The 19,527-nt window shown below is 42.8% G+C and overlaps 1 protein-coding gene across 6 annotated transcripts in view; it reads right to left on the reverse strand.

Annotated features, from left to right (window-relative positions):
* Positions 1-19,527, reverse strand: part of LOC140197845 (uncharacterized) — a 239,412-nt gene that overhangs the window by 104,426 nt on the left and 115,459 nt on the right. For 5 of the 6 annotated variants that reach the window (XM_072258348.1, XM_072258347.1, XM_072258345.1 and 2 more), the window contains exons 4-7: positions 17,338-17,452; positions 10,474-10,562; positions 6,973-7,084; positions 2,712-2,827 (exon numbers count right to left, since the gene is read on the reverse strand). In XM_072258348.1, coding sequence (XP_072114449.1) covers positions 2,712-2,827; positions 6,973-7,084; positions 10,474-10,562; positions 17,338-17,452 — 432 coding nt within the window. The remainder of the gene's footprint in view (positions 1-2,711; positions 2,828-6,972; positions 7,085-10,473; positions 10,563-17,337; positions 17,453-19,527) is intronic. The other variant, XM_072258346.1, reaches the window with a different exon arrangement.

The following is a 19,527-nucleotide window of genomic DNA, read 5'->3' on the forward strand; positions in this document are numbered from 1 at the left end:
GGTCGTTGCTGGAGTCCGGGTTTTGAATATGCCCTGAGGTGTTGGAGCCGGCAAGATCAATGGCAGGAGCCGCAATCTGAAGTTCATGCCTGCTAGTTTCAGGGCCAGCAGGCTCTGGAGTCCGTAGGTGTAGGATCTTGCGATCTTTGCCTAACATGACAAAGTCAAAAAAACGGCGATTGCAGGCATGAATCCGACGGAGGATGAAATAACGGGTAGGACCATAACAGACGGCGAAGAAAGTGTCCCGAAGGCATGGAAGGGTTTGGGATAGGAACACCAAGTACCTCCTCATGGCGGAGAGAGTCGCCTTCAGAGCTTGACGGGAGAAGCGGCGAGAGGCAGAGTCAATAAAATGTGAGTACCTGGGATCCTCAGAAGGTCCAAATTGAGAGGCTTGGAAACGAATCCTAAAGCCAACTGGAGTAAGTTGGCGATGCAGGCACGTTCCAAGAAAGGATATATGGCTGTGATAGCGAGTCTGAGTCAAAGTGTGGTCGAAAAGTTGAAGAGCCGAAGAAATTACAGATGGGGAGCAGTGAGAGATGGTTTCACTGAACTCCCGAACTGCACCTTCCAGCTTTTGGCACTCTCGGGAAACAAAGCCATCTTTCAGGAAGGAAATAAAATATACCAGAGTGAGACAGCAAGTTATTCCTGTACTCTTCACTTCCAAGGATGCATGCACCATCATGCATTGACTTACAGCAAATACCAAGCTACAGGTCCAAGAGCAGCTGATTCTCACACAAGGCATGGAGTTATAATAGAAAGCAAAAACTCTTAAACCTAAAGAGTGATCAAACTCCAATACATACATACATGGCACTGTTACTGCATGTTAAGCTATTACCTATATTAAAAGTTTCTTATAGCCAAGGTGGGGGTTGGTGGTAGTGGGGATAACTCCCACTACCTATTAAATACTCCTGACAGCGTGCCACTCAAATAGCCACTGACAATCATAAGACCATAAGACAAAGGAGCAGAAGTCCGCCATTCGGCCCATTGAGTCTGCTTCGCCATTTTATCATGAGCTGATCCATTTTCCCATTTAGTCCCACTCCCCAAGCCTTCTCACCATAACCTTTGATGCCCTGGCTACTCAGATACCTATCAATCTCTGCCTTAAATACACCCAACGACTTGACCTCCACTGCCGCCCGTGGCAACAAATTCCACAGATTCACCATCCTCTGGCTAAAATAATTTCTTCGCATCTCCGTTCTGAATGGGCGCCCTTCAATCCTTAAGTCATGTACTCTCGCACTAGACTCCCCCATCATGGGAAACAACTTTGCCACATCCACTCTGTCCATGCCTTTCAACATTCGAAATGTTTCTATGAGGTCTCCTCTTATTCTTCTAAACTCCAAGCAGTACAGTCCAAGAGCAGTCAAACGTTCCTCATATGTTATCCTTCTCATTCCTGGAATCATTCTAGTGAATCTTCTCTGTACCCTCTCCAACGTCAGCACATCCTTTCTTAAATAAGGAGCCCAGAACTACACACAGTACTCCAAGTGAGGTCTTACCAGTGCCTTATAGAGCTTCAACATCACATCCCTGCTCCCATACTCTTTTCCTCTAGAAATGAATGCCAACATTGCATTCGCCTTCTTCACCACTGACTCAACCTGGAGGTTAACCTTAAGGGTATCCTGCACGAGGACTCCCAAGTCCCGTTGCACCTCAGAACTTTGAATTCCCTCCCTTTTTAAATAACAGTCTGCCTGTTTATTTCTTCTACCAAAGTGCATAACCACTTTCCAACATTGTATTTCATTTGCCACTTCTTTGCCCATTCTCCCAATCTATCCAAGTCTCTCTGCAGACTCTGTTTCCTCAGCACTACTGGCCCCTCCACCTATCTTTGTATCATCAGCAAACTTAGCCACAAAGCCATCTATTTCATAATCCAAATCGTTGATGTATAACGTAAAAAGAAGCGGCCCCAACATGGACCCCTGTGAAACACCACTGGTAACTGGCAGCCGACCAGAATGGAATCCATTTATTTCCACTCTCTGTTTCCTGCCAATCAACCAATGCTCTATCCACGTATGTAACTTCCCCGTAATACCATGGGCCCTTATCTTGTTTAGCAGCCTCATGTGTGGCACCTTGTCAAAGGCCTTCTGAAAAACCAAATACACAACATCCACTGCATCTCCCTTGTCTAGCCTGCTTGTAATTTCCTCAAAAAATTGCAATAGGTTTGCAATCAAGTCCAGCTCCTGGCCTTCACGTGTGGTTCAGCTACTAAGCCTAGCGGAACCATTTCTACTGACAGGGAGAAGGGGCAAAGGTGGGTTACTGGCAACTTAAAACCAGTTGCTTCGGGCAGATGGGGCTCGTCCGCTGTGGTTGGCAGCTTATCTAGAAGGAAAACTCTGATCTCAAATCTCTGCCGCCTTCGGGCTATAACCCATTCATGGGAGAGGTTTCAGGAGTAAACCACAAGGGAAAAATATGGAACTGAAGTCCCTAAGGCAAGTCCTACATTGAATTCAACACTGAGTGGCAATTCCTGCGACACTGCTGGTGCCAAACTGTATCGGTCTCTGCCGTTCCTTTGGGTTCATCAGATGCATGGAGAGGGGGAGCTTGCTACATGGGGAGTCTGAACTTATGGGTTGGAAAATAATATGAGGCCAAGGTCAGATCAGCTATATTAATTTTGGTCTCACCCCCGCACTTATTCATGTTACCTCATCCGGGCTTTCTTGATCAACTTTGATTGCCTCAGTCTTCTCTTTCTTCTTTGGACTTTGCATTTCAGTCTGCTTCATCATAGTTGGCTCACAACTGGCATCCACATGCTCCTCTTCAAAGCAAAGCAAGAACAAGGTCTCGATCAAACATAATCACACAGACAAGCAACAAGTAGTAATGCTCAAAGCTACCTTAGCCAAAGCAGAATTTTAAAAATTACACAGCAGCGTTAAGCAATACACACAAGGTGCTGGAGGAACTTAGCAGGCCAAGCAGCATCTATAGAAAAGAGTAAACAGTCGACATTTTGGGCCAAGACCCTTCATCAGGACTGGCAAGAAAGAGAAGTCAGAATAAGAAGGTTGGAGGGAGGGGAAGAAGAAATACAAGGTGGTAGATGACAGGTGAAATCAGAAGGGGGGAAGCGGTGAAGAAAAGAGCTGGGAAGTTGATTGGTGGAAGAGAGGAAAGTGGGAGGAGCACCAGAGGGAGGTGATGAGCAGGTAAGAGAAAGGGGGGGGGGGGGGGGAGTCCATTACCAGAAGACACCACAGTATTAACGTGGATTTTCTTCACCAATGGAACAGATTTCTTTTTAATATGCAACAATGCACATTTTTAAAAAATCAAATAAATCCACCTACCGTAAGTTCCGGCGTATAAGCCGAGAATTTGGCCCTAAATATTGGTCCTAAAATAGGGGGTCGGCTTATACAGAGGATGCCAACTTTGGAAAAACAAATACACGGAAGGCAGATCGTATTTATTGGCTGTTTTTGAGTCTAATACAAAACAAAATACAAACGCTTATGAAATCTACACAAAAGATCTACAAAACACATTCTGTTTCTCAATTTACTGGTACAAAGTTGTCATCAAACGTTCAGAGCTTGAAGCTCCATTTGTTCCACTGTTGACGCATGAATTCTTTGAATGGTTTGTTTAAACTCACATCTAGTGGCTGACGCACGGACGTCAAACCACCGGGGATGTCGTATTTTCAGCTTTCAAAGCTGCTTTTGTCTCACCTGACAGGTGTGCTTTGAACATGTCCCAGACAAGTAACGACTTTTCCTTCCTGAACCTTCAGGACGTCCATGCCACACCTCTTTAACCCACTTCGTCCATCTAGCCGCGTTCTTGAATGTAAACAACACCCCGCGGGAATTTTTCTTTCTTTGGGAATGTTTTCTCTTAAAAATCACCATCGGTGGTAGTTTGGCCCCATCAGCCATACAGGTTAACACGACAGTAAAATGTTGCTACTGGTGTCCAGTTGTTTTGACAAGGACTGTTTTCTCCCCCTTCTGATTGACAGTGCGGTTGCCAGCAAAATCAAAGAACATTGGCTTCTCATCCATGTTACCAATCAGTGAGAGCGGGTAAGAATGTGCCTTTCAATGCATGATTACAAACAATTGGAAGACTGTAATCTTATTCTCAAGGTCGCTCGGCAACTTCTGAGCAATCTTTGTTTTTTGTCTCAAAATAAGATCATGTCTATTCATAAATCGGGTGCACCAACTTCCCATAGCTTTGAAATTTTCGCTGACCTCATGGTGTTTCTCGGCCCATTTCAACACTTGAACTCGAATCATTTCTCTGGTAACAATGTATCCAGACGATCGCTGGTGATTCACCCACTCTAAAACGTTTTCTTCCAGTTCTGGCCACTGGCATGTTTTCCCGCGGTTTGCACATTTCGTCTTTGGTATTTCCCTCAGCGTGTCCTCTGCCTTTCTCCACTCTCTCACTTGTTTCTCGTTTACACTAAACTTCTTAGCAGCTGCAGAATTATTCATTCCTTTAGCAAAATCAACAACCTTCAGCTTGAAGCCAGCATCATATCACATTTGTTTTAATCTTTTGTACATGGTGGTCGCAAACTCAATACTGAGTACACGTACTGATCCCGCCACCCCGTGTTATGTTTTAACGAGATTACGATGGCGCTAAATGGTTTCACGGGGGTTTCATTTCAGAGGATTCTTTACCATTGGGAAGCTAATCCAAAGCTTCCCTCCCAGGTTTACTTATTAAGAATTCGCTTATAACGCTCTATAATGTGTAGGCCTATTTTCTTAGCAGGTACCAGTTCACAAAATTTCCAGGTTCCAGATCCGGCAAAGCTGAGTACCGGCATGTGAGATCTCGTGATTCTTTCTGGTTAAATCAAAAGCCTCTACAAAAGGGGTCAGCTTATACAAAGGTAACATGAAAAAGTCACTTTTTTAACCTTGAAAATGGGTGGGGGGGGGTGGGGGGTCGGCTTAATCTCCGGATCGGCTTATACACCGGAATTTACCGTATACTGAATGGGAAATCGCTTTAAAACATTCTAGAAACTGCTGTGTTGTAACCAGCTCAAGAACCTTTGACATCGTCATCATAATGTGCTGTGTCCTATGACATGGGTGATCATGATGACCATGATCGTTTTTAGCAAGTTTTTTTTCTCTACAGAAGTAGTTTGACATTGCCTTCTTTTGGGCAGTGACTTTACAATAAGTGTGCCCTCAGCCATTATCCATACTCTTCAGATTATCTGCCTGGCATCAGTAGTGGTGTAACCAGGACCTGTAACATCAAACACTTGCTCCCAAGGCTTCTCATGGCCCTAATCGGAGGTGGGAGCGGGGGGGGGGGGGGGGGGGCTAAGCAAGTGCTACACCTTGCCCAAGGATGACCTGCAGGCTAGTGTCTCCTGTTACACTGCTGAGTCATTTCATCCCATACAGAGCTCTGCTGCCCAGAACCGTCCGGGTCCCGTGTTTCTAGTCCAAGTCCTAGCCCAGGCCCTGAATCCTAGTCTCATCCAGGGCCTGTGTCAATGTCCAACATCGTTTCTTCCTTACTCACCTTGCTATCTCGATAAACCTTGTCCTGTTCCTAGTACTTCAGTGTCTGTGTCTTGTGTTTGGGTCCGCTACCAATGCTCCCTTGTAACATATACAAACCCCATTTCCAGAAAAGTTGGGATATTTTCCAACATTTGTGATGTACCACAATGGTAAACATGCTTCTGTCCCAACTTTTGTTGAGTGTGTTGCAGCCATCAAATTCTAAATTTGTGTATATTTACAAAATACAATTAAGTTGGTCAGTAAAAACTATAGAAAATCTTTTTTTTGTACTTTTGTCAGTTAAATAAAGGTTCAAGTGAATTAACGTACCACAGAGTTTTGTTTTTATTGCATTTTGGAAAATATCCCATCTTTTCTGGAAATGGGGTTTGTACATCCTGAAATTCTTTTTCTTCGCAACCATCCACAAAAACAGGAGTGCCCCAAAGAATGAATGACAGTTAAATGTTAGAACTCCAAAGGGCCCCCCAGCTCCCCCTCCCATGCAGAAGCAGCAGCAAAGCAATGATCTCCCCTCCCCAACAGCAAAAAAAAAGGTAATATATGGTCAGCATATTTGCACCATCATCCATAAGTGGGTCTTAAGTGGCCAAACATTTTAATCCCCATTCCCGGTCTGACGTGTTGGTCTATGGCCTCACAAGAGGAGCCCATCCTCAGGGTGGAGGGGCAACAAATTGGTAGCCTCCAACCTAATGGCATGAATATTGATTTCTCTTTCCAGTAAACAACTTCAACACCCCCACTTCCTCTATTACCCACTCTGACCTTTTACCTCTTCTCACCTATCTAATACTTCCCCCTGGGCCCCCTCCTCCTATGGCCCACTCTCCTCTCCTATCAGATTCCTTCTTCTCCAGCCCTTGGCTTTTCCCATCCATCTGGCTTCACCTATCACCTTCCAGCTAGCTTCCTTTCCCCTCGCCCCACCTTTTTATTCTGGCAAATTTCCCCTCCCTTCTCAGTCCTGAAGAAGGGTCTCAGCCCAAAATGTCAACTGTCTATACATTTCCATAGATGCTGCCTGACCTGCTGAGTTCCTCCAGCATTTTGCGTGTGTTGCTTTGGATTTCCAGTATCTGCAGATTTTCTAGTGTATATGTGACATATATATACTCTAATAATAATTTTACTTTTAACTTTGAAAAATTAAGTAGTGCAGAAGAGGACTAGTGAATTAGTGTTCATGAACCAATCAGAAACTGGATGGCAGAGGGGAAGAAACTGTAGCTTATAGACTGGGAGAGCATCAGGACAACTGTGACGGCAGAAGGAGTTTTCAGCAGAGCCAGGGGTTCAGATGAATGATGCTTTGAAGGTGAAATTAAGTGTACTAGGTGGAGTCTCACAACCAAGTAATTGGTCAGAGGACTTCTTCAGCAGATTCCCCTACCTGATTTGGTGCCACTATCAGGCATACAACTGGAGTCAATGTTAACCGATGTGCTTAGGTTCAGCATCTTGGCAATACGCAGTGATTTCCTGAGAAAAGGCTTCTTGGCATCCTACAGAAACAATGAATCAAAGCAGTATACACCATGATTTGTTTTTCATAAATCTTTGTTATCAACACAAATCTAAATACGTTTTGCATAAGTGTGATCCAATACAATCAATGTGGCGTGGCTAGACTTGTGTTTACACCTTACTCTAAGGCAGAACATTGCCGTGGTTCACTGGCGCCATCTTGCAACCTTGCTCCTGCAGCACCCCTCACTCCTTTAGATGTGTGGGAACAACACAAAATCAGCCCAAAGTGCATTCCTTCAGGAATGGAAACCATAAGACACAGGAGCAGAATTAGACCATTTGGCCCATCGAGTTTGCTTTACCATTTCATCATGGCAGATCCATTTTCCCTCCCAACCCCCATCTCCTGCCGTTTCCCTATATCCCTTCATGCACTGACTAATCAAGAATCTATCAACCTTTGCCTTAAATATACCCAAAGACATGGTCACCACAGCCGCCTGTGGCAACAGATTCCACAGATTCACCACTCTCTGGCTAAAGAAATTCTGCCTCATCTCCATTCTAAGTGGACGTTCCTCTATTCTGAGGTTGTGTTCTCTGGTCTTAGGATCCCCCACCATAGGAAACAATCACTCTCTCGAGGCCTTTCAACATTCGATAGGTTTCAATGAGGTCATCCCTCATTCTTCTGAATTCAGTCATGCAAGCCCAGAGCCATCAAACGCTGTTCACGTGATAAGCCTTTCAACCTCAGAATCATTTTCGTGAACCTCCTTTGATCCCTCTTCAATGGCAGCATATCCTTCTTTAGATAAGGGGTGCAAAGCTGCTCACAATACTTCGAGTGAGTTCTCACCAGTGCTTTATAAAGTCTCAACATTATACCCTTGCTTTTAAATTCTATTCCTCTTAAAATGAATGCTAACACTACATTTGCCTTCTCACCACCGACTCAACCTGCATCTTAACCTTTAGGGAGTCCTGCACGAGAACTCCCAGGGAAGATGGGTGAAGTATACACAAGGGGATTGTCTCAAGCCAGTCCTGTGGTTTCATTTAAAAAAAAGCATCGAGAACATCTTGGACCCAGATTCCTATAAAACTAAGACAACTTAGTGCAATACATTCTAATCATTTCTTGCTCTAGCACACAGACACAATCTGAATTTATTTACAGAAAGCAATCCAATCATTTCTTTGTATCTTTGCTCTCAGCTATCATGCCAGACATAACAGCAATAGCTGCCCATTTATTTTAGTAGAGCATGGCCAGGGTATCAGTTGTACACTGTGGCCTTCCTATCATCTGGAACCAATCTGGCCATTCTCCTCTGACCACTCTCATTAACATGGCGTTTTTGCCCTCAGAACTGCTACTCACTGGCTGTTTCTTTTGGTTTTTGCACCATTCTCTGTAAATTCTAGAGGCCTTTGTGTGTGAAGATCACAGGAGATCAGCAGTCTCTGAGATACACAAATGACCCTGTCTGACACCAACATTCAAAGTCACTTAGACAAAAATTTCTTCCTCATTCTAATGTTTGGGCTGAACGACAACTGAACCATTTGATCACGTCTACATGTTTTTATGCATTGAGATGCTGCCACACGATTTACTGATTGGATATCTACATTAACGATGAGTGTATTTAGATTTGAAAATTCCACAATTATCTTGCGTTCTCAAAGCACTTGGGTACCACCAAAGAAAGTGAACATTTAGCCCATTAGATTAGCTCTTTGAGAAGAATGATGAAAATATCGTGGAAGGACAGACTAACAAATAAAGAAGTGTTCTGAAAAGAAGATACGAATCAAGAAACAGCAACTGGAATTTCTGGGATGTACTGAGGAAAGAGAAGCTTGAACACCTTGCAGTGATGGGAAAAATTGATGGAAGAAAAAAAAATCGCAGGTGACAGCACATGACATTCATAAGTTACATTGAGGGATGGAAGACCATGACTGCCCACTTCATACGACTTGGTACATAGTTATAATGATGATGATCAGCCTTCACAACAAGTGCTAAATGATCAGTTGAGATTGCTGGTGTGTTACATATTCACTTTCCAGGGCCTGAGGGTGTTATTGCTAACCTCAGCTTTCTAGCACAGCAACATGACCCTTCCAAGGGGTCAGATTTGTTTGCGATAAAGTTAAACTTCTAACCAATATTCCTTGCTCAGCTTCTTTTAAACAAGTAAACAGTGAGGTCTTGTAGGCCCATGTTTAATCAACACAAGACAATGGGGTTATGTTAACTGGCCTGCATCAAGCCAGACAAAGTTTGCTAAGTTACTTGCACCATTGTGACTGAGTTCCAGGAAGCTTGCAAAATCAGACTGAGTATATCAAACATGGTCACAGGTATAGTTGATCAATCAATAGTCGGGATATTTGTGAACACACAGAGTCAGCCTCACAGCATTAATCTTGGGTGTCTGGGATCTCTATCCAGTAGCTTTTAGATCATCTGTGTGAATTATCTCAGCAAAGGAAACTGAAAAAAAATCACAGCAAAACAATATAAATATTAGAAAGAATTGAGGTTTGTTAGGAACGACACAGAAAATGACAGAAAGAAGAGCTAAAACTCATTCTTCAGTTTCTGCAACAGACAACTCATTTGTCAGCAACTCATTGGTACGTTCTTCTAGTTCGTAAGAATTGTACCCGTGTTTGGAAATCCTTTGTAGTTTATAAACCTTGTGTAATTTGGAAACAACTTATGAACCAGAAATCCTCTGCGAGTTTTAAATGTGTGTAAAGAGCTATTTGCCTAAATTTAAATGTGTATCATTAACAATAAAATAAACTGTGATCAAACTACTCATTAGCTAGAAGTATGTCAAACTAATTCATTGCTGGAAATATGTCCTCCTTGGTGGGGTGGGAGGGGGGCACGGAGCCCCTCTGCTCAAATAGTGGATGATGGCAGTTAGGCCTCGCCACAGAAACCGGACAGGGAAGTAAACTAGTCTTTGAAGAGTAGGTTGATACATAATAACTTTCTGATAGTAAAGGTATCCATAAATACCTATACTGGATGGGGTTTAAAATCCCCTTCAGATGCTGGGGCTTAGTGGACAGCAAACTCAATACCATCACACTGCTGGTATAAGAGAGCAGGGAAGAATTAAAAAAGCACAAGTGATGCAAACGAAAGGGAGAATAGGGGGAGGAAGGGAAAAAGAAACAGCAAGCAAAAGAGAGCCATCAGTGGCAATTAAGTCTGCCAGGTTACCAGGTATACAATCATCAATGTAAGGTCAGTTCCCCAAAACATTAATTAGAGTTCTCTCTTCAAGGACATTGCCTAATCTGCTGAGCATTTCAGCACAGTTTGCTTATAATTTTTTTTAAAACACAGACATGTTTGAGTATGAAAGTCCACAGAGCAAATGAATTGACACTTCACCTTCTCCGATTTTGCAGCAGGTGTTTCAGTGAGCCTCAGCTTGGGAAGATCACTGTTCTCTGTCAGCGTTGAGTTTTCATTCATATCTTCTTCAAAAACAAAAGATATCAGCTTAATATGTTTCATCGGACAGAAATGGTTCAGCTTAAGATGATAGGAAAAACACAGGAGTAGGAGGTGGTCATTCAGATCAGCAAGTTAATTCTGTTTTACAAGTTGATTCCATAACAACCCCTTGTGGGGTATGGGTGTCCAGGGAGGGGTAACACTTATGGTGAAGGGGTTAGCTGTGGCTATTGCGGGGCAGTTTGCTCACCTTTGGTCTCCACTGGACATTCAGCTCTCACCTGTGGCTCCAAGTAGCTGTCTGCATGTGGCAGCAGCCACACCCTCATACATCACGTTGACAGGCGTATTAAACCAGGTGAGGGTAGCCAGCGGCCTCATACCCCAGTAAGATAGGGACATGACTGTCCTGGCTTGCAAAGTCAGCTCTGGCAGACTAAGTGGATGAGATGTACAGTGAGATCCAATGGCCAGGAAGACAATACTGCAATGCTCTGTAGAGACCAAAGGGCATGGAAAGGCACAGGAGAAATCATGATCATCCACTGCAAGCAAGGAAGACCTAGTTTGTGACACATGCTAGGACAGGCATGTACACATCTCTCCGTTTGTCACACTTGTTCGTACAACTGGATCCAGACTTCAGAAGGTGAGAGAGTGCAACCGCCCAATGCAACAGCTTTTCCACTTAAAAACTTCCGGACAGGTTTCCTGTCATCGTCAGACACGATGGATAACGAACACCACCTAGCAACCTCCTAACCTATCTGATGCTCTGAGTCAACTGAATCAGAATGCAGCTTAAAAGAAGAAAAAAAAATGCCAGCTTTCCACTACTCTTCCTGTGAAAAAAGAACTATGAATTCACTCTTCTGTTCTAACATCAACTCTTTTCCTCCCACCAGTCCCCCCCAAGTCCCATGAGTCTTTGGAAATCTCTGCCCCCACAGGGTGGCTGAAACAGAATGCTTGGATATTTTTAAAGGCAGAGGCTCAAAGATTCCTAATAATCAAGAGGGAAGTAGTTTACTGGGGGTAGACAGGAATGTGGAGCTGAAGTCACAATCACATTAGCCACAATGTTATTAAATGACACAGTGGATCATTTCAAAGTTTGAAACCAATTTCAAATCAGGATTCAGATTTGCAGATAAGTAGTTGCAGGGTGAAAACTTCATACAATTTAGGATATGGTAATAGACTATTAGATGGTGGCCTGTTTACTGACAGCATTTAATACTTGACAGCACTGAAACCCAACTCTTGACTTAAAGAGCTTCGCACATTTCTCTTAGAACATTTTCCTGAGTGTCAACATCTCTGAAGATCTATCCCGGAATATACTGATGTAATTTGAAGAAGGCAGACCAGTGACTATAATTCATTTAGAGCTTCAAAAGATTCGGTATGTCACCGAAGACTCTTAGCAAATTTCTGCAGATGTACCATGGAGAGCATTTTAACTGCTAGGTATAGAGGGGTCACTGCACATGATCGGGGAAAGCTGCAGAAGGGTGCAAACTCAGTTAGCTCCATTGTGGGAACTAACCTTCCCAGATTTGAGGACAACTTCGAATGGCGATGCCTGAAAAAGCATCATTAAAGATCCCCACCACTGAGGATGTGCCCTCTTCTCATCACTACCATCAGGGAAAAAATACAGAAGCCTGAAGACACACACTCAACATTTTTGGAATAACTTCTTCCCCTCCACCAACAGAGGTCTGAACAGACATGAACACTACCTCACTATTTTTGCTCTCTTTTTGCACTAATTTAATTTTAAAAATTAATATACATTTCTATTGCAATTTTATAATTTACATATTGTACTGTACTGCTGCTGCAAAACAACAAATCTCACGACACAGATCAGTGATATTAAACCTAATTCTAATCATGTTGGCTCATACATAAATTTCCTGATAATGATTGACTGACAGATGGACAGATGCAGCATGCAATAGGTCCTTCGAGCCACGCCACCCAGCAATCCCCTGATTTAACCCTAGCCTAATCATGGGACAATTTACAATGTCCAATTAACCTACCAACTGGCATGTCTTTGTAGTGTAGGAAGAAACCAGGGCATTCGGAGGAAACCCACTCTATCATGAGGAGAACCCACAAACTCCTTACACGCAGCAGCAAGAATTGAACCTTACTCACCAGCACTGTAAAGCATTGTGCGAACCACTACACTACCATACAGCTATGCTATCATTCAAATTAGACAGTTGGAATAAAACAAGACTCAGAGCCTTTGCTTACAGTGTAAATTAAATTTGGATGACTTCAACTTCAACTTTAACAGAAATGATACACAGGACTAAAAAAGTTCATCCTTTAACAATACTATAAAAATTTCTAATATCTTCCTTGATCCTCTGTGACAAAATTGCTAATTCAATTTTCAACCTTTAAATCAAGCATCAATATTGATAAAGTCTCCAGGCCTTCTCTATTCTTGTGGCAATAATTTTTCAAGTGTTAAGTGAATGATGCAAATTCTCAACATCTTAAATTCCCTTAAGACTTGGGTGATCTAATCAAAGATTTACATGATTTGTATTTCTATATCTCTGCTCTTGACCTCCCTTCTAATAAAGTTAAACCACAATGTTGTTCACCCAACACAGAAGCCACTGGAACTGCCAGCAGATTTTACCGCATCTGTAACTGCCTTTGAACCAAGTAACTTGCTACGTTACTTCAGCAATATTTGGCGGTCTGGTTAAGCAAAGCCGAAGTCATAAGACCTCCTGTAGAGAAAACACGATAACCCTTTTCGCTTTTAACGGGGATCCTCTAATTTCTAAAGATAAATATTAGTTTCATTTGTCAAATAAAATGTAGTATCACCGGCACGTTATGAAATTTGTTGTCTTTGCAGCAGCAGTACAAAGCAATACATAATAGAGAAAAATAACTAAAACTGTGATTACAGTAAATACATACATATATATCAATTAAATAGTTAAATTAAATAAGTAGCACAAAATAATAGAAATATAAAAGTAGTGAGGTTGTGTTCATGGGTTCAATGTCAATTCAGAAATCTGATGACAGAGGGGAAGGAGCTATTTCTGAATCGTTAAGTGAGTTCCTTCAGGCTCCTGTACCACCTTCCTGATGGCAACAATGAGAACAGGGCATGTTCAGTTGATGGGGGCCCTTAATGACGGATGCCGCCTCTTTGGGGCACTGTTCCTTGAAGATATCCTGGATACGATAGAGGCTAGTGCCCATGATGGAGCTGACTAATTTTACAACTCTTCACAGCCTACTTCGATCCTGTGCAATAGACCCCCCCCCGCCCCCACCGCATACCAATAACGGTGATGCAGCCAATTAGAATGCTCCTCACAGTACATCTGTAGAAATTTATGACGCACATAGTGAAGGGCATCACTTGAGTTGAGAATATGCATGGGGTAGCCTTCAGCACCAACAGAGCATGACAATAGCTTACAAATCAAAACTATACATCTTTGGGATCTGTGAGGAAACTGGACCAGCCAGAGGAAACCCACAGGGAGAACCTACAAACACTTACAGACAGCAGCAGTAGTTGAATCCTGCTCTTACAGCTGAGATTATATGCTACTCACACCACCCTAATTTCATGATCACCATTGTTAACACTTGGTCATTCATTTAGTGCCTTGTTGTATGATGTGGGTGATCATGGTCTTTCCATAACCATGATTGTTCTCGGCAAATTTTGCTACAGAAGTGGTTTGCCATTGTCTTCTGGGCAGTGTCTTTACAAGATAGGCGACCGCAGCCATTATTAACACTCTTCAGAGATTGTCTGCCTGGCGTCAGTAGTCGCATAACCAGGACCTGTGATGAGCACCCGCTGCTCCCATGGCTTCAAGTGACCCTGATCGGGGTGGTGGGGCTAAGCAGCTGCTTCACTTTGCCCAGGGTAGTGGAGGGAAGGAGCACCTTAGACCTCCTTTGATAGCGACTCATCTCCATCCCAACACCCAAATGTTAATGATACTATGTTTTAAAGATAAATTCTGAATAAACTATTTTATTAAAAATTAGTCAGCTGCTTTTGTGAGATCTGAACTATTTCTGAATTATTATCAAGGTGTTTTTCTCCATTAATTTAATCACCGTACATGTTTTAATATTCAATATTTCCTTAGAATGCCATCTTCACAAAATGTACAGTACTGTGCAAAATTCTTAGGCACATAATACATAGACAGGGTGCCTGAGACTTTTGCACAATATTGTATTATTTGATCCCCAATCACTCTGTTCAAGAGTGCTTTTTCTGTAGATCCTAAATTTAGGCTGAACACAATGCAAGCACCCTCAGAGTGCCTCAACAGTGTATTTCATGGCATAAAGAGTCCGCAGAACCACAGTGGTGAAACATTACTCTATCTCTTACAGCTTCTGTGAGATTAGCACTAGTTAGCAACAGATTAGGATCAACTCTAAAATAAGGACTTTTGCTCAGTAGAAATAAAGTTGGCTCTGCTCCACCTCCTTTCACGCAGGACATCTGCATACTACAAATACAATGGAAAATGGATTAGCAAGCACACAATCATATCCAATGCTGACAAAGGGTCTTATATCTAACTGTTAATTGTTTTCGTTTCCACAAGTGTTGCCAGACCTGAGTATAGTTCAGCTGCCCAGTATCTGCAGTTTAAACAAATTTTGACCCAGCGGTGCCTAACTTGGGCGACATGGTGGAGATACGTCTCTACCAAAGTAGGCGTAAGGCACCCCTTCCCTCCACTAGCCAGCAGGTCACCCATGGGCAAGGTCTCACACCTGCTCAGCCCCTGAAAAAGGATCATGTTAAGCCACTGGAGCAGGTGGTGCATGATCCTATGAGGGGCTGGTGCATATCACAAATCCTGGTTATACGACCACTGACGCCAAGCAAACAATTTCAGAAGAATATTGATAACGTCTGGGATCACTTATTTGATAAAGACACTGCCCAGAAGAAGGAAATGGCAAACCACTTCCGTAGAAAAATTTGCCAAGGACAATCATGGTCAGGGAAAGACCACGATTGCCCAAATCATACGAAACAGCACATAACAAACCTAACTCCTGGGGCAATTACACAACCTCTACCTAACAGTTCCCTGTCCACCCAAACTGTATTGGCTTATAGCATCGGGTCCACCACCTTCAAAAGGGTTATCGTTCCACCCCCCCCCCACCCCCCAAGAGATACAGCATGGTAATAGGCCCTCTTGGCTCAACGAGCCTGTGTTGCCCAATTCCAGCCATGTGATAAACACGGAGATTCTACAGATACTGGAAATCCAGAGAAACATATACACAAAATCCTGGAGGAACTCAGTAGGTCAGGCAGCATCTATGGAGAGGGATAAACAGTTGACATTTTGAGTCAAGACCTGTCATCAAGACACCCATGTGACCAATTAACCTACTAACCCGTACATCTTTGGAATGTGGCAGGAAAACAGAGCAACCCAGACACACAGTCATGAGCAGAACATAAAACCTCCTGACAGAGAATGGCGGGAATTGAACTCGGGCTGCTGTCACTGTAACAGCGACCTGCTACATTACATTGTGGTCCTCCCTATAGCACCCATAGGTTATAAAATTTGCTGATAATACCGCTCTGTGGGCCAAATCAAAAGGGTGATGAATCAGCATACAGGAGTGAGATTAAGAATTTTTGGCTGAGTGGTGTCAAAACAACAACTTCTCACTCAATGTCAGTAAGACCAAGGAACTGACTATAGACCAGGAGAGAGAAACCAGAGGTCCATGAGCCAATCATCATTGGAGGATCAAAAATGGAGAGGGTTAGCAACTTTATACTCCTGGAAATCACTATTTCCGAGGACCTGTCCTGGACCCCGCACGTAAGTGCCATTGTGAAGAAAGCACGGCAGTGCTTCTATTTCCTTAGGACTTTGCGGAGATGGGGTTTGACATATAAAACTTAGACAACGTCTATAGATTTGTGGTGGAGAGTATATTGACTGGTTGCATCACAGCCTGATATAGAAACATGAATGCCTTTGAACGGAAAATCCTAAAAAAGAAGTGGATTTGGCCCAGTACATCAGGGGTAAAGCCCTCCCAACCACTGAATACATCTACATGAAATGCTGTTGTAGGAAAGCAGCATCCATCATCAGAGATCCCCATCATCCAGGTTATACTCTCTTCTTGCTGCTGCCATCAGGTGGAAGGTACAAGAGCCTCACGACTTGCACCACCAGGTTTGAGAATAGTTTTACCCCTCAACCATCACACAAAAAATGGATAACCACACTCACTTGCCCATCTATTGAGCTGTTCCCACTGCCAATGATCTCACTTTAAGGACTCTTTATCTTATTATTTCATGTTCTTGTTATTTATTTTCTATTTATTTATATTTGCATTTGCAGTTTGTTGTCTTCTGTACTGGTTGATCTTTCACTGATCCTGTTATAGCTACTATTCCATAGATTTGCTGAACATGCCCAGAGGAAAATGAATCTCAGTTTTGTATATCTACTTTGATAATAAAATTTACTTTGAATTGGAGAAAATTGGCTGATGTACACTTTAACTTCACTAACCTTCCTTGTTCAATGAACCACTGCCTTCCCCAAGCCTCGTAAAAAAACAGACAAGAGTGCTAAAGAAACGGCACGGTTGCGGCCCAATGCACGGAAAGGAACAACTTCCCTAGATTAAGTAGGACATTAAGGAAAACACCACACTTGAGGAAATGTTGATACACTTCTGCCTAGGACTGTCACTAGTTGTCTCATTCACACTCCGTACCTTCCTGTGGGAGGGGTATACCACAGATAGCTTTCTCTTTCAAATGAAGAGCTCCTGGCGATTTCCCTGCACTCGTGACACATGGCGACCTCCTTGGAGAAATACCCTCTGAAGCCTATCAATTACACATGGATAAAATTAAAAACGGAACCATTAAGTTTAATACTTAAGTTTAGCCAAGATTTTTTTTTAACTTTCAAAATAAACTTTATTCATAATAAAAAAAAATTACAAGAATGGTAAGGTGCTAAGTTACAGGGCAGGACCTCCAGGATTGTGATCTCAGGATTGTGACCCATGCTATGTGCTAGTGAGGCCAGAAATAGGAAGATTATACAATTTAACACGTGGGTAAGGAATTCGTGTAGGAGGAAGGGCACATGAATTTTGGATCATTGAGCTCTCTTCCAAGGAAGGGGAGACCTGTACAGAAGAGATGGTTTATACCTGAACTGGAGGGGGATTAATATACTAGTGGGAAGGTTTGCTAGTGCTGCACTGGGGGGACTTAAAATGAGAGTTGCAGAGTGCAGAACAGATAGAGGAGAGGTTGCGGCGACAGACGCTGTTAAGACCTCAGACAAAGTCAGGAATCAAAAGGTTGAGCATGGTGCAACTAAGGTCCTGAGCTGCGTAAATTTCAATGCAAGAAGTATTGTAGGAAAGGCAGATGAGCTCAGTGCATGGATGAACACATGGAATTATGATATCCTATCCGTCAGTGAGACTTGGTTGCAGGAGGGGCAGGACTGGCATCTCATTATTCCGTTGTTTTTGATGCAACTGAGGGTTTCCTCCTGCAGTCAAAACGTACCAGTTACAAGGTTAATTGCCTACAGTTAGACTAGAGTTAAATAATGGGATTGCTGGGAGGTACAGTTCAAAGCACTGGAAGGGACTATTCAGCACTGTATCTTAATAAGTATAAGTAGATAATATAAAGTAAATCATGCAATCTCTTTCAATTTTGTGTTATATGTCAATACTTTCAGTACAATTCTATTGCATTCCTTAAAACCAATAGGACTGCTACTCCACATGAGCCCCCCCACCCCCCTTGGGTGGTACACTACTCTCAGCCCCAATCTCCTGCCTTCTCCCCATATCGCTTCATGCCCTGACCAATCAAGAATCTGCTAACTTCTGTCTTAAATATACATAAAGACTCTGCCTCCAGTTTCACCACTCTCTGGCTATAGAAATTCCTCCTCATCTCCCTTCCAGAAGAACACCCCTCTATTCTGAGGCTGTGTCCTCTGATCTTAGACTCTCCCAATACAGCACACATCCTCTCCACATCCATTCTATTGAGGCCTTTCACCATTCAATAGGTTTTAATGAGGTTACCCCTCATTGTTCTGAATTCCAGTGAATACAGGCCCAGAGCCATCAGACGCTCTTAATATGACAAGCCATTCAATCCTGGAATCATTTTCGTGAACCTCCTTTGAACCCTCTCGAGTTTCAGCACATCCTTTCTAAGATAAGGGGCCCAAACCTGCTCATAATACTCCAAATGAGGCCTTTATAAAGTCTCAACATTACATCCTTGCTTTTATATTCAAGTCCTCTTGAAATGAATGCTAACATTGCATTTGCCTTCCTTACCACAGACTCAACCTGCAAATTAACCTTTAGGGAATCCTGCACAACAACTCCAAGTCTCTTTGCACCTCAGCTTTTTGTATTTGCTCTCCATTTAGAGAATAGTCAACCCTCTTATTTCTTCCATCAAAGTGCATAGCCATACACTTTCTAACGCTGTATTCCATCTGCCATTTCTTTGCCCATTCTCCTAATCTGTCTAAGTCCTTCTATATCCACTCTACTTTCTCAAAACCGCCTACCACTCCACTTAATTTCACATCATCTGCAAACTTTGCAACAAAGCAATCAATTCCATCATCCAAATAATTGACATATAATGCAAAAAGAATCAGTCCCAACACAGATTCCAGTGGAACACTGCTAGTCACCAGCAGCTAGTCAGAAAAGGCTTCCCTTATTCCCATTCTTTCCCTCCTGCAAATCAGCCACTGCTTTATCCATTCTAGAATCTTTCCTGTAATTCCATGGGCTCGTGGCTTGTTAAACAGCCTCATGTGTGGCACCTTGTCAAAGGCCGTCAACCCTGCTAGTGTTCTTTCCCAATCAATTCTGGCCAATTCCTCTCACATGCCTCTGTAATGC

The sequence above is a fragment of the Mobula birostris genome, chromosome 5, assembly GCF_030028105.1.
Source record: "Mobula birostris isolate sMobBir1 chromosome 5, sMobBir1.hap1, whole genome shotgun sequence".
In the NCBI taxonomy this organism is placed as follows: Eukaryota; Metazoa; Chordata; class Chondrichthyes; order Myliobatiformes; family Myliobatidae; genus Mobula; species Mobula birostris.